The sequence below is a fragment of the Diabrotica virgifera genome, chromosome 9 (assembly GCF_917563875.1).
Source record: "Diabrotica virgifera virgifera chromosome 9, PGI_DIABVI_V3a".
In the NCBI taxonomy this organism is placed as follows: Eukaryota; Metazoa; Arthropoda; class Insecta; order Coleoptera; family Chrysomelidae; genus Diabrotica; species Diabrotica virgifera.
Window position 1 is genome coordinate 208,734,585 of NC_065451.1, and position 27,120 is coordinate 208,761,704.

Consider the following 27,120-nt stretch of genomic DNA (forward strand, 5'->3'; position numbering starts at 1 on the left):
TTACCCTACTAATCAATCACCCTGTATGGACAGTCCAGTTTAGGCGTTGGAATTTAATTTCTTGGACGACGTCGCTAGCGTTATACTGTACATCTGTTTGTACTCATTCAGCATTAGTTAGTATTCGGATCATGAAAAGATCCAAATATTGTTCTAATGATTTTTCTCTCAAAACATCTAAGTTTTCTTTCCATTGCTTTTGTTAGCGTCCATATCTCACTTCCATACATGAGCACCGGTCTAATTACCGTTTTATACATCCTGATTTTTGATGTTCGCATTAGGCTCTTAGATTTAATACGTACCGTACTCTGGATCTACAGCCATTGACACAAATCTTAACGAGCTAGTCGGAAATCTATAAAGAAATTATGGATAGTTCTATTGGATCTTACACGAAAGCTATTTCCTGCAAGTGTTATTCTGGTCGAAATTTCCTCATCACTTTCAACGCTTATCTCGTTAAAAAAATAAAAACCTTATCTTGTAAAAGGTATATTTAAAATCCCTAAAAAGGGCTGTATCACAACAAAACGTTTTCGGAATCAATATTACATCATCAGTGTTATCACAGGTTTACATGCTTTAAGCCACCAAAATGTACGGGTAAAAACCCTTGATACAGCCCCTTTTTAGGGATTTTAAATATACCTTTTACAAGATAAGGTTTTTATTTTTTGTGATTTATGGTATACAGCCAGTACAGAAATTTTTTCCTTGTGATATGCTTATCTCGTTGTGTCTGTTTTAATTAGTTTCATTTTTATTTCTCCTAGTACCAGAAGATGCTACCTGTCATACCAGGTATCAGCCATGTTAGTTTATGTTCTGTGTTTATGATGTAACTGTTTGTTATTGTGTGCTAATAGATGGTATAATTTTTTTCCAATATCGTTTGTCATGGATAGTTTCTTTTCCTGCTACTTCCTTATTGGGGTTTTCTTATACGATACACTATATTTCTGTTCCCTACTTCACTTTCTATCTCTTCCATTCTTTTTTCGTGTACTCTATTTTCTAATTTTAATGCTACATTTTCGGCTTCTAATTCTGCCGATTTCAACTTTCATTTGCTAGAAATCATTTTGCACTGCATCAATGTTTTTCTATTCTTATACCTTTCTTCTCCATACTATATAATTTTTCACTTATCCTTTTTTTCTATTCTAATACCTCTCTTCTCCAACTTATCTACTTTTTCTCTTATATTTTTCATCATTTATTCGATTTTTATTCAACAATAGACCTCCAAAGTCCGTCGAATGGTTTGATTATATCCAGATTCAAATAAAACAATAATTTATTACTTTAAAACATATTTAATTATCTCATTATACACTTACAGTTACTTATATATTATATAAATATTTAGTTATTATAAATATCAAAATAAAAAGTACATACTGTAATAATAAACAGGGAATTTAATATTAATGAAGGTGTAGATAACATTCAAAATAATAATACATCATTGTATAAATATTTACTATGTAAAGCTTATCTTTTACTAGCCCAAAATGGGTCTAAAGTACTTAAAGGATCTATATTTGGTTCTGGAACTATGACAGGTGGTTCCAGTGGTTCCTCCTTAACCTTGGGCTGGATCTCGTTCAGTTTCTTTCTGGCTTTATCTACAAAAAAGAAGAAAACATAAACACAAAGAAAAATAACAATTGTGACAACTTAACACGAAATTTTGTTATAAAAGTCTGAATAGAATATACCAGTTTAGGACTGGAAAAAACAATGGAAAAAATGTGGAGAACAAGTATCATGGACACAATTTGGATTCTGCAATACCTTAGGCACCCAAGAGGCTCTATTCGCTGTCCAATTATTTATGCAGAGATGCAGATATGTCAACTGTGACGTATATATTTGTTTCATTGACTACAAAAAGGCATTTGATAGAGTAAAACATGATAAGCTTATAGCCGCCTTGAAAGAAGCGGGATTGGATTATAAAGACTTGACTATCACACATAATATAATATTATATAATTTATATTACAACCAAACTGCTAACATTAAAGTGGATGACCAGTTGACAGAAGCAGTCTTCACAAATGGAGGAGTGAGACAAGGATGTATTCTGTCCCAGGTGTTATTAATTTAATAATATATACTCTGAACATATCTTCGAGCAAGCACTGGGATAACTACAAAAAGGCGTATTGGTTAACGGTGCGTCTAGTCTAAACAACACTAGATATGGCAACGACGCAGTAGTTTTTGCAGATAGCTTAATAATAATAATATCGCACATATCAGATTTTTTTTATGTAATTATATTTATTTACAATCTACATCATTAAAAGAGTATAAAGTAAATTTGTTCCAAGTTTTTGGGCATGAAGAAGAGACTTCCAATGATGTCTCATCTTATTCTATTTATGTTTAAGTTTTAAAATAGGTCCCGAGGCCAGATTCGATCTAGTCTCCTTGTGCAGGGCCATTATGGAATAATTTCCTTACTAACTCATTGTCATGGTGAATGGTACGCTCGTTTTGTGATTCAGATGCTCGATGGATTTCTTCTCTGATGAAAGGTATATTTAAGTCTTCGTGAAGTGTTTGATTAGTTACATACCATGGTGCATCCACTATTGATCTTAGAACTTTAGACTGAAATTTTTGGATGATATTGAGTGATGTTGACTTTGCACAGCCCCAGAGGTGTAGTCCGTAGTACCAAATAGGTTTGAGTATTGCTTTGTACAGAAGAATTTTGTTTTGGATGTTGAATTTTGAGCTGCGTCCAAGGAGCCAATACATTTGCCGAAATTTTAAGTCTAGTTGTCTTCTTTTGGTCTGTATATGTTTTTTCCAAGTAAGACGTTGGTCAAGATGGAGGTCAAGGTATTTAGCGTCTGTTACTGTTGGCATTCGTACATTTTCCATTCTTATAGGTGGGCATGTGTTGTGACGGTTTGTAAACGTTATTTGAGATGATTTTGTTTTATTTACTTTTGTTCGCCATTTTGTGTACCACTCACTGAGTATGTCCAGATGGTGTTGCAGGTCTTGTGAGGCTTGTATGTGATCTTCATTTACAGCTAGTATTGCTACTCATCAGCAAAGGAAGCGATCGTAGTATTATGAGACTCTGGTATATCGGCTGTGTAGAGTGAGAAAAGCAGCGGCCCGAGAGCACTACCTTGCGGAACTCCGGAGTTAATAGGACAGACGCTGGATTGTTGGTCTTTGAATTTTACTGAGAAATATCTATTTGATAAGTAGGATTTGATTAGGAGGAAATAGTTACTAGATATTGCTTATTTTACTTTGTAAAGCATACCTCTGTGCCAAACTTTGTCAAACGCTTGTGAGATATCTAGGAATACAGCGTTGCAGTATTTCTTTTCTTCGAGAGTTTTTGATATTTCATTTACTATTCAATGGACTTGTTGTGTAGTAGAGTGGTTTTCCCGAAAACCAAACTGATGTTCTAGGAATTCATGATCTGCGTATATTCTTTGTAGCAGCAATCTTTCAAAAACTTTGCTAACGATTGGGAGTAGGCTGATGGGTCGATAAGATGTTACTTCATTGGGCGCTTTGCCTGGCTTAAGGATCATTATGATTTCTGCAAATTTCCATATTTTGGGAAAGTATGATAAACTTAGCATTCGATTAAATATTACTGTTAGCATAATAATGGCCTTACGAGGAAGTTGTTTTAGTACTTGTGCCGAGATTAAGTCATAACCTGGAGCCTTTCGTGAGTTGAGTTTTGGTTATTTCTTTCTTGACTTCTATAGGAGTAAAACTTTTGATTGGAAGGGACATTTGACATGCTGCGCTAATTAGTTCCTCCACTTCTTCATCAGGGTCTGGTGGCTCGGTTTGAAATACACTCGTAAGATGTTCAGCAAAGACGTCCGCTTTTTCTTTGTTGGAACGAGCACTCACCATTTGGGTTATGGAGGGGAGGAATAGTTGTGTATGGTTTTTTGAGTTTCTTAGTCGCCTTCCATAGCGTTTGATCATTTGCTGTAAGGTTTGTAATGTAATGTTCGAAGGTTTCGTTGTTTGCAGCTTTGATGGCTACTCCAAGTTGTCTACGTAGTCTATTGTATATATGTTGATCTATGTTGTTTCTAGATCTTTGCTAGTTTCTTCTCGCACGACGTTTTTCAGCCGAATGATTTGCCGAATGTGTAAGGGAACATTTGTTGTATGTGTTGGTCTGCGTTGAGTTCGTGGTGTAGATTGCCATGCCGCTTCTTGAACAAGGGTGGTGAAATATTGAGCTGCTGTATCTATCTCGTGTGGAGATTTGATTCGCAAATTAAGATTAATGTTTTTTTCTAGGTAGTATTGAAAATCTGCCCAGTTGGTGTTTTTTGAAGCTAGTCGAGGAGGGGGTGTGTTGTTTATAACTGTGGTACTCTTGTTCATGATAACTGGTGTATGATCAGATGAGAGGTCATAGCTGGATTATATTAGACAGTTGTTTCTTATTACTTATATCAGATATAAGTAGAAAACATGGACTTGACCTCAATATGAAAAAAAAAAAGAATGTGTGTGTACTTTGTACGCACGTAAGAAGTTATACTTCTGTTATAATATAATTTCAACGAAATAAATATACCTACTTAACAGTTACAATACAAAAAATTAACAATAATTACCAAAAATTAACCAAAACTTAACAATGCCAAATATTAAAAAAAAAGGAAAAAATATGAATCGTCCGGGATTTGAACCCGCAATCTCGCGATTTTTTTATCTCTGGTCCAATGCTCTACCAACAAGGCCATCAAGCCGCATGCAATTTACCTTTCAGATATACATAATTATACATCACGGTGACAAGTGAAATATAAAAATAGATGTTTTATTATTTTACGCCCAAGGAAGACAAATCCAAAGACACAAAATTATAATAAAAAACCTTTTAAACCACCTTTTTCAAATTGCGCAAGTTGTATTATTAATATTAATGTTAATAAATGAAATATAAATATTTTGACGTTTCACAATTTGACAATTCACTTTTAACTGCAGTGCCTTAAAAATTTTAAAGCACTAGTGCCTTAAAGTAGCATTTTTAACGCTCCTATGGAGTCCTAAAAATTGCATTTTTAACACGTTTGTAGAAAAATATATTTAAAAACACTAATATATTCTTTCCACGCCTTTTCTGGACTGATACATACATAAATTAAAACATTTTGAAGTATAACTTCAAAAATATAATATGAAAACTATTTAAAAAGGCAGTATAACTATTAACTAACCTTTGTTGTTTCTCTTCCCACAAATTTTAAAACGCAACAACCATACATAACCAAACCGTCAACCGTCCAAACCACAGCTGCGCTACAGCTACCATATTGGATAATTTTTGACATGCCATTTGAACATCCAATCAGAACAAAGTTATAATGCGCATGCGCCGGGATCGTAGGTTTTAACATATAAAAATTTACCCTCATATCGCGCGTAAAGCAGTATAACTTCAAAAACAAAGTAAATGGTAGTCAAGCGAGAAATGTTGGTACCAATATAAACAGCCAATGATACCACTCTACTGAAATAAAACAACGTATAGGAAAAGCAATATCAGCGTTCATAACAATGAAGTCCCGATTTACCATTTGGTACCAAAATCTCTATCATCACATGCCATTATATTTTCTACGTTATTATACGGAGTAAAGGCCTGGACACTTTCTGAAGCTTCTTTAAGAAAACTCGAGGTCTTCGAGATGTGATGTCATAGACTCATTCTAAGAATTTCATGGGTGGATCGTGTGGTTGAGGTCTTACGTGCAATGAGCAAGTAATGTGAGATTATTAGCACAATCAAAGAGCGCAAATTAAAATATCTTAGCCATGTTATGAGGAATTAACAGAGATATGTCTTGTTGCAACTCATTCTTCAGGGCAAGGTATTTGGTAAGAGAGGACCAGGGAAAAGAATAGCTTGGCTTCAAAACCCGAGAAAGTGGTTCAATACATCTACAACTGGACTATTCCGAATAGCAGAAAGCAAAATTAGAATAGCCATGCTGATCGCCAGTGGCGGCCGGTCAGGGTCGGCAGGATCGGCAGTGCCGACCCACACATTTATAGATATAGATTTTTTAAATATTTGTATCTGTGAAATAAAAAAAATCTATCAGATAATACAGACTAAATTTTATTCATGGTTTTTAAAAGAATTTGATCAATCCGAGCGTTAAGTGATCCCTACGCATAACAGACTTCTCAAAAAATGAATGATCCGAGCCATTTATCTGACTTTTCGGCTAGCCGTCCCTAACATCCGTAGCTTGACAATTTACACGTAAAACTCAACGACATAAAAAGTCGATGAGCAAGCGAACATTACTTTTCTCCGTGGGCAATAGAAGATACGGCATGGCAGGTTACGCGCCAAGTACGGCACATTTCGGTCTGCCGGTCGGCGTTTCATTTGGAAGCATGCATCGGTAGAAATTGTCAAAAATAATCACGCCGTTTTACGTCGTTTAATTGATATTGTAATTTTTTTAAGCTGTCAGGAATTATCATTTAGTGGACATGATGGATCGAAGCATTTGTTAAAAATCAAAGTAATTATAGAGAATTAATAAAATTGTTTTAGAAATACCTATTTACTTTCTGATTCGAAGTGTATTCGTAATACAGAATGAACTAATACATATAATCAAATAGTTAAATTTTGAATAACGTTGTTGAATCTGAGATTTAGAAAACCATTTGCTTTTCACTGAAAGTAGATGAAACTTCTGATTATCATGTCATTCACAATTATTATCAATTATTTTGTTCGATACGCGTTACGTGGTAATATTTATGAGAGGTTTTTAGGTTTTAGAGATGTGAGTAAAAGCAATAAGGCAGAATATATTTTTGGTGTTTTAAAGAACAGATTCAAATTTTTTTATACCAAAAATAAATTGGTAGGGCAAACTGGGGCAATCTTATGACGGCGTTGCTGTGATGAGTGGTGAATTGAATAGTCTCCAGGCAAAAGTTAAAACTATTGCATCCCAAGCTTTATTTACTCACTATTATGCACTAGTTTTACATGATACTTGTAAAAAAATAAAGAATATCGACTTTTCTTGCCAGTTTAGCTCACCTAAACGGATTACTGCTTTAGAACAAATTTGTTTCGAAAAAAAAAAGCGAACAGTTTGTCAGACGCGATGAAATTTTAAATCTCGGTTAGTTTTATCTAAGCAGATTATCTCTTATAGTTTTAGTATCTGTAGCAGATTTTCGTGAACAGCTTTTGGAAGTTTTTGATTTTATTATCGAAGGCGATGATTTTGAAAGTGGCGATACCTCGATCCGTGAAGCAATCGGTTTGAGAACTTTATTAAGTACTAATGACTCTTTCAATATTTTTTTAAATATCTTTAAGACAGAGTTTGCCCAAGATATTCCTTGTTGTTCAAAATCAGTCAACTGACATTATTTATTCTAAAAATAGAATACGAAAGCTGGTGCAAAATCTCAGAGATTTTCGTAATGATAGTAGTTTCCAATATATACGTAGTGACGTTTTGGATTCGTTTGATATTTCCGAACCACCCCAAAAAAGACAACGACATGATACATATTCTAGAAAAACGAGTAAGTATATCTTGAAATTTTGGATACCTACTATTATATGCAAATAGATACTCGTTTTTCGAATTTTGAAGATTTGCAAATTTTTGACCTCTTTGACGATTTAAAATTTAAAAGTTACGTTCGCCAAAGAATTTCCAAGATATTTATTATTACAAGTTAGGTACTTAAAAATTATGCTGGTCCAAATATTTTCAGAAAGTAGGATAAGTTGCACAATATGTATGTATAATTCTATGTAGTAAGTACTGCAATTCATTACAACAAACTGTTTATCAATTTTCTTATTACCATAAATTTCTGCCTAAAAAAATGGGATTTACCTTGTCTCAAAAGAATCAACACGTATTGTCGAAACACCATGAAACAAGAGAGAATGTCAAGTATTGTCCTTTTCATGATCAATTTTCAGTGCGTAACAAATGATAGGAAAAAGGGTAAGTCCGTGATAATACACATTTATGACATTTATTCTAACATGACATTTTATTTAAATCTGACAGTTGCCACATATTATTTTCAATTTGGAATAAAAACAAATCAAATGTGTTTCTTGCATTTATAAAATGGTATTTTCTTTGATTTGTATAGTCTTATAAATTATACAGATTATATTTTTAATATTATTATCTAATTAAAAAAAATTTTTTTTATTATGGCGCCATCTATCGACAACTAGAATAACTAGAATAAATGTTATAAAAATGTCACCGACGAAATGTAATCACCGACGTGCCTTTTTTCTGTCACATACAATTTAATGCGTTAGAAAGAAATCGAAAAACTGTGACGCACTGAAAGATGATCATGAGAAATACTGTACATCAAATAAAAAAAAAGCAAAAACAACAAAATCTCCTATGATGAATTAAGCCTTTTAGTTTGATGGTATACCTATATGAGGAGACAAAAAAACCTTGCCGACCCTGTCTCCAACGCCACGAGCCGCCACTGCTGATCGCCAATAGTAGCCTGAACGAGCGAAAGAAATAGTAGCTTGAACCTAATTTCTCGTTTTTCTTTTTGCAGAGTACACAGACTTACCTTCACAAACTATATGCCTAATATACGCCAAAAAACTTTCGTAACCAAACTTCAAATGCTCTCGATCTCTGAGAATATTCTTCCTGCAATTGGACAACTTGATACTCAAAGCTGTAAGATCTGGTATCGAGTTAGCATTGTTGGCAGCATCGAACATAGCAGCTGTCAGTAAACAGAGCAGGCCGCTTCTTCCTATGCCAGATGAACAATGGACCACCACCGGATGGGTGTTGGTCTTCTGTTGTTGGTATAGGTTGATGGATTCCAAGGTGTAGCTGACGAACGGTTCAGGATTTGTTGGAAACAAGCTGAAACATATGCATCATATATAAACAAAAACACTTTGAAAAAAAGACATAAACAAAAAAAGACTTTGTAGGAGAAGGTAAAGAAAAGTTTTGAGAAAGAAGAGCAGATATTATTTTATAGTCAGCTGCTCAAGAAGACTTATATCTGACCATATATTATCTCTCTATTACATTCGTGGACATCCTAAGGGCTTTCTTCCAGATTAACTTGGTAAATCGGTTATTAGGAAGCCCATCTTAGACGTTGGGATTTAATTTCTTGGACTACGTTTAGTAATCCATTCTTTCACGGTTTTTGCTCTAAATTTTAAGGAACCGCTTGGATTGACATGAAATTTGGCATACGTATAGCTTACATGTCAAAGAAAAAAAGTGATATTGTGCCGATGTGTGCTTTTGCCCTGGGGGTGACTTTCACCCCCTTTTGGGGGTGAAAAAATATATGTCCAAAATAAGTCCGGAAATGAGTAAACTGACTAATTTTAAGTAACTTTTGTTCTATAGAGCTTTTTCGCTAAGTCAACACTTTTCGAGTTATTTGCGAGTGAATATGTTCATTTTTCAACAAAATAACCACATTTTTAGACGGTCTTTCGCAAATAACTCAAAAAGTAAGTATTTTGTCGAAAAAAACGCTCTTAGCAAAAATATAGCCTATAAAAAAGTTAAAATAATGGTGTACTCGTTAGGTCTCTGGAATACGTAGAATCAGAGTTATAGCCAATGAAAAATAGATTCATATTCACCAAATTTCAAATAGAATATTTCGACGTGAAATATCCAAAAAATTAAGCACTTTTTGGGGAAAACCTATTATAACTTTTTAAAGTGTTTAAAAATGCTTTATTTTTGTTTTTACAAACAGTTTCTAGCATTAAATTTAAGCAAGTTACGCTTAAAATAAAGTTGGTCCCTTTTGTTTTTGCAAAAAAAAAATCGGGAAGACCACCCCCTAATTAGCAACTTAAATGAAATTAATCGTTACCGCTCCACAAATTATTTTACTTATGTTGTGTTTACATGATCTTTAAGTTTCATCGATTCAAAGTGCTTATTTTTGAAAAAATTTAGTTTCAAAATAAAATTTTTAAAAATTTAAATTTTGAAAAATATGCTTTTTTTAAAAATAACTTAAAAATTGTTAGAGATACCAAAAATCTCAAAAAACAAAAAAGTCAGATTTGCTTTTCTGAATATCATGTATTTTTTTGTTTTTCTGTTAGACAAAAATTGATTAAGATTTGGTGTTTCTAAATTGCATACATTCGGGATCAGTGACTAGTTCAACCCCTTTTAACTACAGCCCTTTCAATAATAAGGACTTTGAACCGATGAAACTTACAGATCATATAAACAATATATACACGAGTCCAGAAACTTGTGAAGTCGTAACGATTAAGTTCATTTAAGATACTAATTAGGGTGTGATTTTCTCGATTTTCTTACCAAAACCAAAAGGGACTAACTTTATTTTGAGCGTAACTTGCTTAATTTTGATGCTAGAAATTTTTTTTATAAAACAAAAATGAAGCTTTTTTAAAACACTTTAAATAATTTTTAATGAGTTTTCCCCGAAATGTGCTTCATTTTTGGTTATTTCACGTTAAAGTATTCCATTTGGAATTTGACGAATATGAACCTATTTAGCATTAGCTATAACTCTGCTTCTACTAGGTGTAGAGACGTGATAAATACACTATTTTTTAAAAAAATTTACAGGCTATATTTTTGCTAAGAATGTTTTTTCGACAAAATACTTACTATTTGAGTTATTTGCGAAAAACCGTCTAAAAGCGCGGTTATTTTGTTGAAAAAATGAACATATTCACTGCCAAATAACTCGAAAAGTATTGACTTGGTGAAAAAACTCTATAGAACAAAAGTTACTTAAAATTAGCCAGTTTATCCATTTCCTGACTTTCTTTGGACGAATATTTTTTCACCCCCAAGAAGGGGTGAAAACCACCCCCAGGGCAAAAGCACATATCGGCACAATATCACTTTTTTTCTTTGACTTGTTAGCTATGTGTATGCCAAATTTCATGTCAATCCAAGCGGTTCTTTAAAATTTAGAGGTTTTGCAATATTTTACCGTTAAAGAACGGACTATAGTTCTATATGTCTCTGTTCAATATCGGCATTTATTCCCATTCGGTATTGGTTAGTATTCAGATCATGATAGGATCCAAAGGTCCTTCTGAGTATTTTTCTCTCAAAATATCTGAGTTAGCTTTCCATTGCTTTTGTCAGCGTCCACGCCTCACACCCATACATAAGTATCAGTCTAATCATTGTTTTATACAGAGTGATTGATTAGTAGTGTAAAGCTCAATAACTTCGCTATAGTAATAGATAGCAATAAAAGTTAATAACAAAAATTTTAGCCACCTTTGAGCTTCACATTACAAAATTAGTTAGAATGTTACAGGGTGATCGATAACACAGTGGCAGACCAAACTTATGGTATTTTAAATGGAACACTGTTAACTTCTCCATCACAAAAATATAAAGGTTTGTTAGGTTAAACAGGGTATTTACAAAGTTATAACCAATTTTATATGAAAATCGTAACAAGTTAAACTCCCTGTATAAATAAAAATAAGCAAAACAACAATGGTTTATTAATGCCATATTTATTAACGTATTGTCAAAATTTTCAAGAATGGTCGATATTGCTAATTTTCTTTATATCAAATACAGGGTGAGTCAAAACGCAAGTACATTATTTTCTCAGTAATTTTAAATGGAACACCCTGTATTTTATATCACTATTGAAAAGTACCATTACCGTACTTTAATTTTTAGATAACATTCCCTATGTCTAAATTTATTAGTTTTCGAGATATATTCATTTTTCAATTGACCAGTAGCGTGGCCACCCAAATCACCAGAATTTAATAAACTGGACTGATTTTTTTGGGGTTACGTTAATAATGAAGTTTATAAAATACCTCCAACAACAAGGGATGAGATGAAAATAGAATACAAAGTGTATTTCGATGTGTTAATTTACAAATGCTCCGTAGAGCAAGTAGCTCATTCAATGATTGTTTTTAGGCGTACATAAATGTGTTAGGAGAGAATTTTGAACACCTTATGTAATTAAATACTAAAAATATTTTATTAAAAGTAGCTTCTAATTTTTCAAATATGTTTTTTTGCAAAATGTATTACTGATAAATTATGTTTCGTTCTTTATTTGTTACATTTACATACGAAAGTAGTGTTTAATTGTCTTCACAAAATATTGTATTTTGTGTTTGTGTGTTTTTTTGTAAAATTTATTACTAATACTCTTTGTTTATTTGTTGCATTTACATAAAAAGATGGTTTTTAATTGTTTCAAAAGTGTTGCATGTAGTGGTTGTGTTTTTGTTTGTAAAATGTATTACTAATAATTTATTTTTATTTCTTTATTTACTACAGTGTTACATTGATTACCGGATTGATAATCGGTAATCTTCAATTGTCAATTCAGTCATGGCTTACTTAAAATTTAGATAAATTTAAACACCTAAAATAATTTGCTCTGAAAAATTAATATATCTCGAAAACTAATAAATTTGGGCATAGGGAATGTTATATAAAAATTAAAGTACGTTAATGTTACTTTTCAATAATGACATAAAATACAGGGTGTTCCATTTAACATTACTGAGAAAATAATGGACTTGCGTTTTGACTCACTCTGTATTTGATATAAAGAAAATTAGCAATATCAATAATTCTTAAAAATTTTGACAATAAATAAAAAAATATGGCATTAATAAACCATTGCTGTTGTGCTTATTTTTATTTATACAGGGAGTTGAACTTGTTACAATTTTCATTAAAAATTGGTTATAACTTTGTAAATACCCTGTATAACATTACAAACCTTTATATTTTTGTGATGGAGAAGTTAACAGGATTTCGAATATAAAATAAAATACAGGGTGTTCCATTTAAAAAAACATAAGTTTGATCTGCCACTGTGTTATCGAACACCCTATAACATTCTAACTAATTTTGTAATATGAAGCTCAAAGGTGGCTAAAATTTTTGTTATTAACTTTTATTGCTATCTATTACTATAGCGGAGCTATTGAGCTTTACCCTACTAATCAATCACCCCTGTATATGTATTCTGATTTATTGATGTTCATCGTAGGCTATTGGATTTAATAGGGGTCTGGAGGATATACATACATCTGCTGGCTGCCTGAACTGTCCCTTGTATTTCTTCCGTGATATCGGTATCTGCGGTGATTGTCGCCCCGAGATATTTAAAACTCTCCACTCTTTTAAGACTTTATAAGTTATATGGATCTATTGTTACATGTTGCCCTATTCTATCTCATCTCTTTTGTCTGTTAATACACAAATATTTGGTTTTCTCTACATTGACCCTTAACATTTACATTGTTTCCTTTACATTGGTGGCGGTATTTCCCACAATGTCAATGTCATTCGCGTATGCTATTAGTAATTTTGGTCCATTTATGGTCCACTGTTTATTTTAAACGATTCTGGGAGTTTGTTACCTACCCGTACTCTAGATCTGCAGCCATTTACACCAGTTGGATAAGTTTTCTTGTTCTGCTGTTGCATTCCACATCTAATCTAAGGGATTCTAATTCCTTTTAATTCTGCCGTTTGCTTGTCGGAAATCTATGATGAGATTATGGATAGCTCTATTGAATTCCCATCCTTTTTAAGCAACTGCCTTACGTAAAAATCTGATCTACGGTCAATCTATTTCTTCTAAATTCGCTTTGGTACTCACCTATGAAATGTTCTACAAACGGTGTTAGCCTACTTAGGATGTTCGATAAGATTTTGTACGCCGTATTAAGTAGAGAGATGCTTCTTTAGAGCACTTGGTTTTGTCTCCCTTTTTATGGATAGAGATTCTCTTTATTCGATATAAGTATTACGTACAAGAAACCGTGCATCAACAACTGTTGGGTCAATAAATAAAAAATCACATACTGTGTAGGTAAAAAATTGATCAGTTTTTAATAAAACAATTATTAGTAGAGCTTACCTGCCAGGCCACGATGTAAATTGTAGATGCATTATCACACGGGACTCCCGTTTTTCAGGTAAGTTTATCGCTATCAGTCTTTCAGTCCAATGAGACTTAACTATAACGTTTTGCAACGTTATGACCATGTTAAGTATGTTAAGACTACTGCCTTTTTCTTTGGGCCAGTAAATATCTTCACCGATCTAAAAAGGAACAAAGAAATTTCAAAATATTTACTACAATATAAATTTGAAACGATGAAAGGGAATAAAAGTACAATTATTTATGTCACCACCATACTGGCACATACCAACATTGTATATCAGTTTAGTATGCTTGTCTGAAGGCCATCTCAACTATTTTTTGAATCATAAAATTTAGAATAATAATGTTTGGATATACTTTACTAAGGTATGATATTTTAATGAGACAGTATCCCCATTACTCTGTTACTGCCGAGCTGCCTGTTCGGCGAATGATTTTTCAATAAGTCACACGGGACCAAATCTGAAGAATACGGTGGATGGGATAGCAGTTTATAGTCCAATTAGACCAATTTGGCGCTAGCGACAGCAGAGGTGTGAGCTGGTGCGTTGACATGGTGGAAGAGCATGAGTTATTCGCCAATGGGCGGTTTTTCTGCAATTTGGCGTCGAATCAGCCCAATAATTCTCTTCTAGCGAACAAAGAGGACTTGTGAAACGTAAAACGAATATTTTAGGAACAATGTACATGGTTCATTCCTTATTTTTTGAATCGATTTATTAATTTAAGTTCTATAGTTCAAAAAATAGCCGAGGAAGGACTTTAGACGCCACTGATAAGCTTAAAAATATAAAATTACAAATATTCAGTATACATAGTTTTTATTACCTCATTGTCGTTTACCAAACAGAGGATCAGTTCGACCTGTTGTTCTCTAATCATCGTCCACATATCACCAACAGTTGAAGACAACGGCACTTGTGTAACAATAAATGACGGAGCATATGGCGAGATATCCTACAATAATAAAAATATGATTTTCTCAAAAAAAAACCGAATTTTTCAGTATTTATTGTTGTACAGGGATATTCACTATATAGGGTGAGGCAGATAACTGGCCTATTAGAAATATCTCGAGAACTAAAGGCAACAGAATCATGAAAATTGGATTGAAGGGGTTTTGAAGGATTATCTATTAAAATAAAAATATGTACCATTTTTATTCGGTTGCAATGCGAAGGCAGACCAATCTTACTTTTTAATTAAAATACGAAGTGCAGTCCAGTTCCTTTAACCGCGATTTTCTGCTCTTATTGGAGCTTCATCAGAAGGAACGTAGGCACTGTTCTCCATACTCCAACTAAATTGCATCGAGAGGTTTTATTAGAGGATTATCTATTAAATAAAAATATTTTCATCCCTTTGCAACTTCCGGTTATACCAGAAGTTGCTTATAACTTCGTTTTTTTAAATGGGACACCCTGTATATTTTTACATTTTTGGATTCTCCTCAATATCTTCTTTCTTAAAATATGAGGTTTTGTAATATTATACAGGGTATTTTAAAAGATATTTACGTTTTTTTATTGATTTCGTAGCAACATTCACACCCTGTAGAATTGTAATAGTTTGACATTAAAAACTCTGCTTACATACAAGTGATTTTTAATATAGTCTAACTATGTTAAGAATCATTAGTATAGCTAATTTTGAAATTTTAGTATACAGGGTTAGTCGAAACTCGGAATGAATATTTTCTGAGCTTTCTTAAATGGAACACCCTGTATTTTAGTATTGTAATGAAATGATATTTCATGGTACTTTTTTATTTTATAAGTATTCCCTATACCTAATTGCTTAAATTGGTGAGTTATTGGTGATTCAAGCTAAACATTAATTACAACAAAAAATACGTAAAATTTTATTAGGTTGGCCGTGAAAAAATGCAATCACAAATAATTTTTCAGAAATAAATGCATATTAATCCAGACTGATCCTTAAAATTACCAATAATGGTTTAGCTATCAAAATACCTATGTAGATAAGATTGTTGGTGCGATTAACAATTAAACAAAAATTAGAGCAGTTAGGTATAGGGAATGCTTAAGAAATAAAAAAGTACCATAAAATATCATTTCATTACAATACTAAAATATAGAATGTTCCATTTAAGAAAACTCAGAAAATACTCATTCCGAGTTTCGACCAACCCTGTATACTAAAATTAAAAATTTAGCTATACTAATGATTCTTAACAATAGTAGACTACATTAAAAGTCATTTGAACGTAAGTAGAGTTTTAGATGTCAAACTACTACAATTCTACAGGGTGTGAATGTTGCTACGAAATTAATAAAAAAACGTAATTATCTTTTAAAACACCCTGTATAACATTACAAAACCTCATATTTTAAGAAAGAAGACATCGAAGAGAATTCAAAAATGTAAAAATATACAGGGTGTCCCATTAAAAAAAACGAAGTTATAAGGAACTTCCGGTATAACCGGAAGTAGCAAATAGATGAAAATATTTTCATTAAATAGATGACTCTTCAAAACCCCTTCATTCAAATTTTCATGATTCTGTTACCTTTAGTTCTCGAGATATTTCTAATAGGCCCTTTATTTACCTCACCCTTTATTTTGACCCCCTTGTAAACTGATTTATTTACAACTATAAAAAAATGTAAAATACAAAAGTTACACGATTTTTTATGTAGTTTTCTTATATTTACACGATTTTTTATGTTTTTAAAAACATTGTTGATTCCTATCACTGTCATAGCCTACCATCATGACAGATTTATTCAAAATATCTAGTATCTCGCTTATTCTCCCAGATCGGGCCCATCAAACTCAATATGGAAATGTTCGTTACAGAACGTTCTATTCAAATGTGTAACCATATACAGGGTGTTCCATTTAAATTAACAAAGTTAACATCTGCGGACATTTTGTTTGCACCTTTCTTTGTTTTTCTACTATCATTTTCGAAAACTACATAAAAAATCGTGTAACTTTTGTATTATACATTTGTTTCTAATTCTGTAAATAAAGCAGTGTACAGGGGGGTCAAAATATAGTGAATAATATATGGCCAATGTAAAAGAAGATAAAAAGCAAAATACTGCTCCACACTGTTTTCTTTAAAGTATGTCAATCTGAAAAGATCAACATAAAGCTCAAATTCTTGTACAAAACCTGTTCGATGGATACTTTTCAAGACATTATCAAACTAGTCGCATTAAAATTCAATTTACAAAAAAAATTGTGAATTACTAGCAAAGATTCAGAGAAGGCAGATCCACTACAGATGCGATCCACATTAATTACAGAAACAATCGAAAAATGCCACAAACACAACATAGAACACTACACCCTCTACGTATACTTCAGACAAGCATTTTACTCTATTGGAAGTAATCAATTGTTTATTGAAATTAAAAATCAAGATATACCAGCAAAGCTAATCAGATTAATAAAAATGACTATGGATGGATCTCGAACTAAAGTAACAACAGAAGAAGGTAGCAAAGGAGTGGTACAAGGCGATTCATTGTCAACCACACTAATCAACATAGCAGTAGAAAGAGTAGTCAAGACCATCGGAATTAAAGAAACTATAGTCCATTCCTCAACACAAATAGTTGTATATGCAGAAGACATAGTTCTTATGGGAAGAAACAAGGAAATGTTAAAAAGAAGAAGTATAATCCTGGCAAATGAAACACGGAAAAGACGTCTAGTAATTAACTAAAAAAACAGAATATCTCTCTGCTTTAGAAGAAAAGATAATAAGACGAGAGAAATTAAGATAGAAAACTTGAAGAATCAAGATAGAAACAAGACAGAAATTTAAATATTTAAGAGTAACAACTGTGAATGGCAAAAATAAGAGAAGTGAGGAAGTAACGGAGCGAATACTAGCAAACAAAACATGCTGGAGATATCATAGATAGGCTAATGAAGGACACGAACTTATTCAGAAATACAAAACTGAAAATATACCAGTTGCAACCAGACCAGTAGTTACATACGGAGCTGAGATAATATGCCCTACAGATAAAGATAACAAAAATTAAGAATATTCGAAAGGAAAATCCTAAGAGGAATTATGGGCCCGATAAGAATGGAAAACGGAGAAATGAGAAGAAAGAACTAAGAGACATAATGAGGAGAAAAGATATAGTTACGTGTATTAAAGGGCATAGAGACACAAGAAGGTCATCACATGGAAGCCAGTAACTAAAAGACCAAGGGGAAGACCCAGAGAGAGATGAGATGACCAGGTCATAAGAGATATCAAAATCCTGAAAAATCCAAAAAACTGGAGGAAACTATGCACATATCGAAATGAGTGGAAGAAAATTGTAACGTAAACCAAGTCATACAACAAACTTTGACAATGCAGAAGAATGCGGAGTGATTCACCGCAACAACCGAATCAGGGAGCTATAAGTAAGAGCGGCAAACATCCCACCAGGAATGAAAGACCTTAATGATGATAATTTGCTTATGATAACTTACCTTAATGTATGAAGCGTTGATATAATCATCTTTACTATCGCACAACTCCACCCTGGAAAAGTCGTAAGGCAAGATATCCGGGAACCTATTCTTCATAGGATAACATCTAGCGACGGAAATGATCTTCTTCTGCGGCTCGCAATCCTGCTGGTCTTGGATCTCCTTCCATTTAATATCCAGAGTGGTCGGACCGCTCAAAGTTTTGTGGGTCAAGGTCTCCACGAACTTCTCATACCTGTCCAGCTCTTGGCCGAACAATTTCTTCACATCATCGTTGTTTAAGGGTTTGCTCGGCAGGATTTTGACGTACAAGCGCTTTACTTCTGGTCCAGTGGGTTGTTTGGGCGTGGTTACTGGTGTTGGATCTTGGTTTTTGGTTTCAGAAGAAACAGCCGGTGGTTTTGTTTCCTTTTCTTGGGGTTTTATCGTAATGTTTTGTTGAGGCACTAGAGGAGCTTGGCTTATGCTGAAGTCCAAGCCACTGAGCAGATCCACATTAGAGGAGGATTTGGTGGCAGCAGGAATATTACTTGGAGCAGCTTGTGCTGCAGGAGGTGCTTGGTTTGCGCTGTAGGTACTCGGTTGACTGGAATTATAGTTGTTGCCGTAATACTGATCGTATCCGTAGTTTGGTAATGAACTGTTATTTACAGCTTGTTGGGATGGTACTGCGGCGTTAGCGGACGAGTAGTACTGATGCTGGTGTCCTGCTCCAGAACCAACTTGGTTAAAGTTGTAATTTTGAGAAACATTTTGAGAGGTCACTGGTGTCACTTGATTATATGTTTGTCCAGTTGCGTACGAGGGATTGGTACCACCTTGGACGTTGGTATTGTAAGTACTGGTTGAGTAATAACTGGCATTGGCGGGATAGTACTGCGCTTGACTCATCTGAGTACCTGGGTACTGTTGTTGTTGTTGTATTTTTGAAGTATCCGCTGCTACACTACCGCTGGTACTTGTATTGTAGTAATAATTGTAGTTGTTCATAGCGGTACTCGGGTTTGCAGAGCTGGCGCTCGACTGTTGAGGCTTTGAAGCATTCGGTACTGCACCACTACTGGTATTCGGGTCATAGTAGTACTCGTAAGAATTATTCAAGTTACTAGGATTTGAGGAATTGGTACTAGACATATTAGAAAGCGGCGACGAGTAGGTAGAGCTGTTATAATTGATGTTGTTCGGCACAGAAGAAGCGTACTCCACCGAATGGTACTTCAGTTGGCCGGTAATATGTTGAGTATTAGCATTCGGTAAATTCTGGCTCGGTGAGTACCCATGTGGGTAGTACGCATTAATATTGGGATCAGCTGGAGTAGTAGCTATCTCAGGTACTTGTTGGTACTGATACCTGCTAGGATATCCAACTCTGTCAACATTCGAAACGTTAGATTCTGCGTACGGTACGTATCCTTGAGTTGAGGAGCTCTGCACCGAACGATAAGCGTTAGTAGTAGCCGTGAACGCCTTGGTAGGGTCGTACGGTGAGTTAATATCTGGAGTTTCTTTTCCGTAAGACTGATTACCTGGTTGGTACGCACTTTGAGGGTATGTTGGTGGAATATAGTTGCTGTATCCGTACTGACTAGGCACTGACGTCTTAGCACCTGGCATCAATGCGTTCATTTTTTTAATAGTCTCTTCATCAATATTCTGTGAGGCAGGAACAGAAGGTTGTTGGTAATTATATGGAATATAACCTTGTGGTTCACCTTGAATATTTTTCGGTACATCCGTTATTTCTGATCCAACTGGAGTCGGCCTAATACCAGGAGGCAGATCCATAGCAGCTGAGTAACTTAAAGTTGGCTGTTGTGGTTGAACACTCGGCTCCGAATACGCAGCACTCTTCTTCCTGGAGTCCAAGTAATCTTTCAGTTTAGGAGCGGCAAGTGACGTATGACTCTCCCATTGAGGCACTTGCGCAGTCGACATCATCTGATCTCGCTCTTCTTGTTGAACTTTGCAGGTACTCCTTATTCTTTGCAGTAACTTGGATACGTTCGTTTCAAGTTTTGAGTAAAACTCTATCCCTTTGTTAGCTTTTGCCAATAAGTCTTCGTAAGAGTCGAACGATGCTATCAGTGACGTTATGGTTGTGGTTCTCTTTTGGAGTATATCTTGGATGTATTTTCTTGAATTTACAGCGTAAGCGTAAGAATCGACTAAGGCGCTCTTAATGTTTTCTTGTGCCGAGGTGTTTTGTTCAATCAACGAAATCTAAAAAAAATTTCAAACATAAAACCAAGAAGTGAAAAATCGTATGGTAGAAAAACCGTAAGACAAAAAATCGCACGGCAAAAAAATCGTACGATAATAAAACCGCACGACGATTATTCACTTACCAGATTTTGATGCTTTTGAAGTTCTTGCTGGAACAGCTGTTCCAGCGACTGATTTGGTTGTTTCGTTACAAGGGAACTTGTAATATCGTCTTGGTGAATAGATTCTCGAAGTTGAGCCCATAGCATGGCTCTTTGGGTTCTCATTTCGTCTACTTTTGCAACTAGCGCTTCCAGATCTTTCAAAGATTTTTCGTCGATATTTGCTAAAATAGAAATGGCCAAATAACAACGCTTTTAACTCTTTGAATGTATTAATATTACTACACTGTAAGTAGAAGAGAATTAGATTATATACTGGATGTGCCAGAAGAAGCGAGGCAGTCAAATATTTCGCAAAATTTACATCGGATCGAAAAACTGAAAATTATATGTTTAATATTTTTCAAAAATCTATCGAATGGTACCAAACACAACCCCCCTTGGCTTGGGGCAACTTTGAAATCTTTAATATGAGCCCCTATTTCTTACTGCAGATTTGAATTCCTCAAAAAATAAGTAACTTTTATTTGGGACATTTTTTCGAACTGTTGATAGATGGCGCTATAGTACAGCAATCTGTATTTGTTTTTCTGCGATTACAGCGCCATCTATCGTGAATAAAAAAGTATATGAAACTTGTTTACTTTTTCACGTAATATTTTAAGTATGAAGACTATATACAACAAATAAAGTAAGGTTTGATGAATGCTCGAAATCCAAAGATGACAATAAATTCTGTGAAATACTTACGATTTGGAAACTCGACAAAGGGCAGCTGATGTTGCAGCTGCTTTAGCGGTTGTTGGAGTATTTTCAGATTAGCCACGTGAGCCATCATCGCCCTGTGTAAAGTTTGGTTTGAGTCGTTCGCTTTAGTATGAGCCTCCCTGTATTTTGCCGCTTCCCTTGTTAAATCTGTAGCTAAAATGCTCGGTGGTCTTTTACCAATCGTTTCTTGGTACTTTTGTTCACTTTGTTCTTCGGCCTAGAGAAAGACGAACATTGAAAACAGTAAAAGCAAGTATAGGCTATTGATTATGTACTGAAAGGAACTATGTACAACGTTAACGGGGTTTTATTATTTCGTATGGTCAATGAATCTCTATATATGAAAAAACCGCGGAGTGCTACCATTTATAGGGGTGCGTTTTTGAGAAATGGGTGAATCAGTCCCTGGGCACAGGTTACATTAGGGTGAGTTCTATGCACTTTTGGTACAAACACGTCTACATAAAAATTGTTCCTGGTTAAATTTGCTATCTAAATATAACTTTTTAAAGTCAAAGATACTTTTTTTACAAAAATATATTCAAAAGAAAAAGCACAAAGAAACCCAAAATAAAGAAATTTTGTTTTTTGCCCCATAACTTTTGTCCACGGGAATATAAGTACCGACATTGCTTCACATAAAAAACTTACATATTTTCTCTTTAAAATGATGTTTGGTAGAGGTCATTAGGATTTACAGTTTCCGAAATATGATTTTTCAAAGTTCGCCACTCACAGCAATTTTGGGCAATTTTCCTTGTTATTTCGCAAATATTGTTCTGTAACTTTTTTCTACGTAACTTTAGGCATAATCAATGGTACATGTAAGAGGAATAGAAATCAATTACCTTTAAAATGTTCTACTGTATAATGTTGTACGACTTCTTTTAAAGAGGTTATTTTTTTCAAGATTTTATACTTTTAAGAGGATAGGTACGTATTTTCGGCTGCAATGCTATTCAAATGGGGATTCATTTTTTTCGAATCCTGAGAAAACTAATAAGTATATTTGAAAAATTTAAACGCAGAATGAAAGATTACGTTATTAGCGAGGGCCGAAAGTCCTTGAGAACTTCCATAATGTTTATTTTAATAAGTTACAGAGGTGAAAAACTAAGAGAAAATTTAGTGTGATTTTTAATTTCAAATATATCATTCAAAATAAACTTTTTATTTATTCTAAGGGACTTTCGGCCCTCGGTAATAATTTAGTCTTTCATTCTGCGTTTAAATTTTTCAAAAATATTTATTGGTTTTTTCAGGATTCGAAAAAAATGAACACAATGCCATGGTAATATTTTCCAAATCTATCTTTGTCTTACAACGCACTCAGCCGAATATAATATTGTCAGCATATATTGTCAGTCAGACACTGACAATCAGTGACAATTTTAAATATTTGACATTGCATCGGGAATATGTTGAGTTATTGATTAAATATTATTGATATATAGTGTATTTGATAAATAATTGATTTAAAACGTGAACTTAATAAAAAGTTATTTGTTGTGTATTATTTGTGGAAGATCCAAGTAGAGAATACATCAGGATAATATATTCTGTGATCCAAGTATTTTGTTGTTAAAGATGTTCAAAATTGTAAGCGTTCCATAACAATATATTAATAAAAAATCACTTTAACACTTTTCCTCTTTTCTCGATTGAGTATTAGTCTTTGTTGTACAAATAAATTATTACAATCACTGAATACACAGTTGGTGAAAAAATTATCACATTTATTAACTGAATTAATAATTTGCAATTATAAAAATAACAGTTATCCAAGAACATTCAAAACCCATCTCTTTAAATGAATGATAACATTTTCAAGTAGAATGACATTCTAGTAATGTTTACATATCCATACCAATGTGAATTTTACTACACGTAATTTACCGTGTAAAGACAGAAAAAGTAGGGATACACGTAAAATATTTGCGAATTATGTACCCATAGCCTTAACGAGTTTTTATATTTTTTACGATTATTTTTTAAATTTCCCATTATAACTTTTTTTCCTACATTTAGGTATATATTATATAATAAAAGAAGACAGGAATTAGTTGTTTAATATTCTGCAAAGGGTGCATGTGTATGGGTACTAATTGTGGGAACTCTAAGATAACTGAGGTGTCAGAGGAAGATATTGAAGCTGATGCTAACGAAGAGATGGATTTTGATTTTGAAAATTTTGTAAATGTCGACGCTTAAATAATTTTAACTAAAGTGATGTTTTCTAAGGCTAATGTTTATGTAATTTTTGTAAAAGAAATAATTTTATATAATACAGGTACAAAAATATCAAAGAATCACTCGGTTCCCATTATTTAAATATAGATGATACACCATTTTAAAGAACAGAAAGTAAGCCCTCTTTATTGAACAATATATAGTATATTCATGTACAAGAACAAAAAGTTATATTGAGAAATTTAAAAAATAATCGTAAAAATGTAAAAAATAATTTTTGTTTATATTATATTATTAGTACATATATATTAAGGTATATATTAGGTATATAGTATATATAATATAATATTATATATTATATAATATTATTTTATTTTTATATTATATTATAAAAATAATATAATATTATATATTATATAATATTATTTTATTTTTATATTATATTATAAAAAATCGTTAAAAGTATAAATCCTTGAAAAACCATAATCTCTTTAAAAAAAAGTCGTACAACGTTATACAGCAGACCATTTTAAAGGTAATTTATTTCTATTCCTATTACGTGTAGCATTGTAAAGTTACATTATGTTACGTAGAAAAAAGTTACAGAACAATATTTGCGAAATAACAAGGAAAATTGCCCAAAATTGCTGTGAGTGGAGAACTTTGAAAAATCATATTTCGAAAACTGTAAATTCTAATTACCTCTACTAAACAATATTTTAAAGAAGAAATATGTAGGTTTTTTTTCTGTAAAGCAATATTTATACCTATATCCTCGTGGACAAAAGTTATGGGACAAAGAACAAAATTTCTTTCTTTTGAGTTTCTTTGTGCTTTTTCTTTTGAATATATTTTTATAAAAAAAAGTATCAAATGACTTTAAAAAGTGATATTTAGATAGGAAATTTAACCAGGAACAATTTTTATGTAGATATGTTTGTACCAAAAGTGCATAGAACTCACCCTAATGTCACCTGTGCCCAGGGACTAATTCACCCATTTCTCAAAAACGCACCGCTTTAAATGGTACCCCCACTCCGCGGTTTTTTCATATATAGATGTCCATTGACCATATGAAATAATAAAACTATCTTATTTTGAATATAATCAATAGCCTAGTAAGTACACGGAGGATTCCAAAAAAGCTTTTATTCTGTATCCTAAAGTAGTATACAATTTTGTAGACATAGATCCACATGACTAAAAATGAATATTGAGAAAACTAAAGTAATGTTAGCTGAAGAGGTAGACATCACTCTTGACGAAAGGAAGTTTGAAAATGTAGAAGAATATGTCTACTTGGGACATAAAATAAAACAAGGCAAAGAAAATCAAACTGCAGAAATAACCAGAAGAATAAGAATGACTTATGGAATGGAGACCATGACACTAAGCAATCTCTCAATCGACTTAGAATAACTCAAAGAGCTATGGAGAGACTTATGGTAATTGTAAGCCTAAGAGATCATATGAGAAACGAAGATCTAAGAAGAAGAATCAAAGTAAAATATGTTATCGAAGCTCTAGCAAAATCTAAATGAAAATGGGCAGAACATGTGGGAAGAGAAATCGAAGAGAGGTGTGTAAAGAAAGATAATAATACAATGGCGACCAACAGCACATAGACGAGGCAGATAAAGAGCGCAAAGAAGATGGATGGACGACATTAAAGAAAAGGTAGGAAGAAATGCACCAGATAGCTCAAGACAGGCATATGGAAAAACGCAAGGGTTGGCCGAGGATTAGACCAGAAGCGGCTGTTAAAAAGAAGATCCACAAACACATGCGAAAGAAACATAAAATACTGTAGAAGTAAAGAAAAACTTTCTGTTGTACCTGGTATATATAAATTTTATTAAAAAATCTTCTTAAAAAGATCCATGTCGGACAAAAACTTTACATCACAGATTAACGAATGTTTCCGTCTTAGCAGACCATCATCAGGTTAAACACTAGATCGTTGTAGTTGAAACTAGCCATAGAAATTGGTCACATGGCCATTGAATAACAAATTTTAAGCCATATTTGCTTAATCTGATGCGACAAGTCGATGTTAGAAGATTAAAAATTTATCAAATGTGCGTCTCCACCTATGCTTCAAGTTAGCAACGTTAACTGGTTTTATGAGGAAGTCGGACCAGCTTGGACAAACAGTCTGACCAAGTTAGTCCAACTTCCTCATAAAACCAGTTAACGTTGCTAACTTGAAGCATAGGTGGAGACGCACATTTGATAAATTTTTAATCTTCTAACATCGGTTTGTCGTCGCATCAGATTAAGCAAATATGGCTTAAAATTTGTTATTCAATGGCCATGTGACCAATTTCTGTGGCTAGTTTCAACTACATCGATCTAGAGTTTAACCTGAAGATGGTCTGCTAAGACCGAAAACGTTCGTTATTCTGTGATGTAAAGTTTTTGTCCAACATGGATCTTGTTAAGAAATTTTTTTAATAAAATTTATACACTATCTCCCTGTAAGTAAAAAGTTTTCCATATGGAAAACTTTTTTATTATTAATTTTACGAAAAAAAGTTATTCTTTATAAAAAGTTCTGCGTGGTCCAAAACCCAAGATTCAACCATCAGATATCAAATTTTATGAATGTTATACGAGGTATGTAAAAAAATTTGAATTTCACTCAAGAGTAAAGTAGCTTTATTTTTCACAATTTTGAAAATTGCTATTATGAAAAGTTGTTTGGAATTAAAAAATATTCTAATATGCAATTGCATCGCTCAAATTGAAAATTTTTTTTTGAAAAATTATGGATAACTAACATTATTTTCAGTTATTTTAATTCTGATAATTCTTTTATTATTAATTTTACGAAAAAAAGTGATTCTTAATAAAAAGTTCTGGATGGTCTAAAACCTAAAATACAACCATCTTATATTAAATTTTATCAATTTTATAAGAGGTATGTCAAAAAATATAAATTTAGATCAAAAGTAAATTACCTTTATAGTTCAGAATATTTCAATTAGAAGAACGTAATTACATACTGAAATATAGTTTTTAATTTTAAATAACTTTTCATAATAACAATTTTCGATTTTGTGAAAAATAAACGTATTTTACTCTTGAGCGAAATTCATATTTTTTGACATACCTCGTATAAAATTGATAAAATTTGACATAAGATGGTTGTATTTTAGGTTGTAGACCATGCAGAACTTTTTATAAAAAATCACTTTTTTCGTAAAATTAATAATAAAAGAGTTATCTGAATTGAAATACATAACTGAAAATAATGTTAGTTATCCATAATTAAAAAAAAAAAAAATTCAATTAGAAGAATGTTATTGCATACTAGAATATAGTTTTTAATTCCAAACAACTTTTCATAATAGCAATTTTCAATATTGTGAAA

The 27,120-nt window shown here is 32.9% G+C and overlaps 1 protein-coding gene across 1 annotated transcript in view; it reads right to left on the reverse strand.

The window, feature by feature from the left end:
- Positions 1-1,299: 1,299 nt before the first annotated feature.
- LOC114327632 (tyrosine-protein phosphatase non-receptor type 23) overlaps positions 1,300-27,120 on the reverse strand; it is a 36,530-nt gene continuing 10,709 nt past the window's right edge. The window contains exons 9-15 of the mRNA XM_050660929.1: positions 21,540-21,774; positions 20,811-21,013; positions 18,466-20,685; positions 14,827-14,955; positions 13,972-14,156; positions 8,638-8,945; positions 1,300-1,631 (exon numbers count right to left, since the gene is read on the reverse strand). Of these exons, the coding sequence (XP_050516886.1) occupies positions 1,498-1,631; positions 8,638-8,945; positions 13,972-14,156; positions 14,827-14,955; positions 18,466-20,685; positions 20,811-21,013; positions 21,540-21,774 (3,414 nt within the window). The 3' untranslated portion in view covers positions 1,300-1,497. The remainder of the gene's footprint in view (positions 1,632-8,637; positions 8,946-13,971; positions 14,157-14,826; positions 14,956-18,465; positions 20,686-20,810; positions 21,014-21,539; positions 21,775-27,120) is intronic.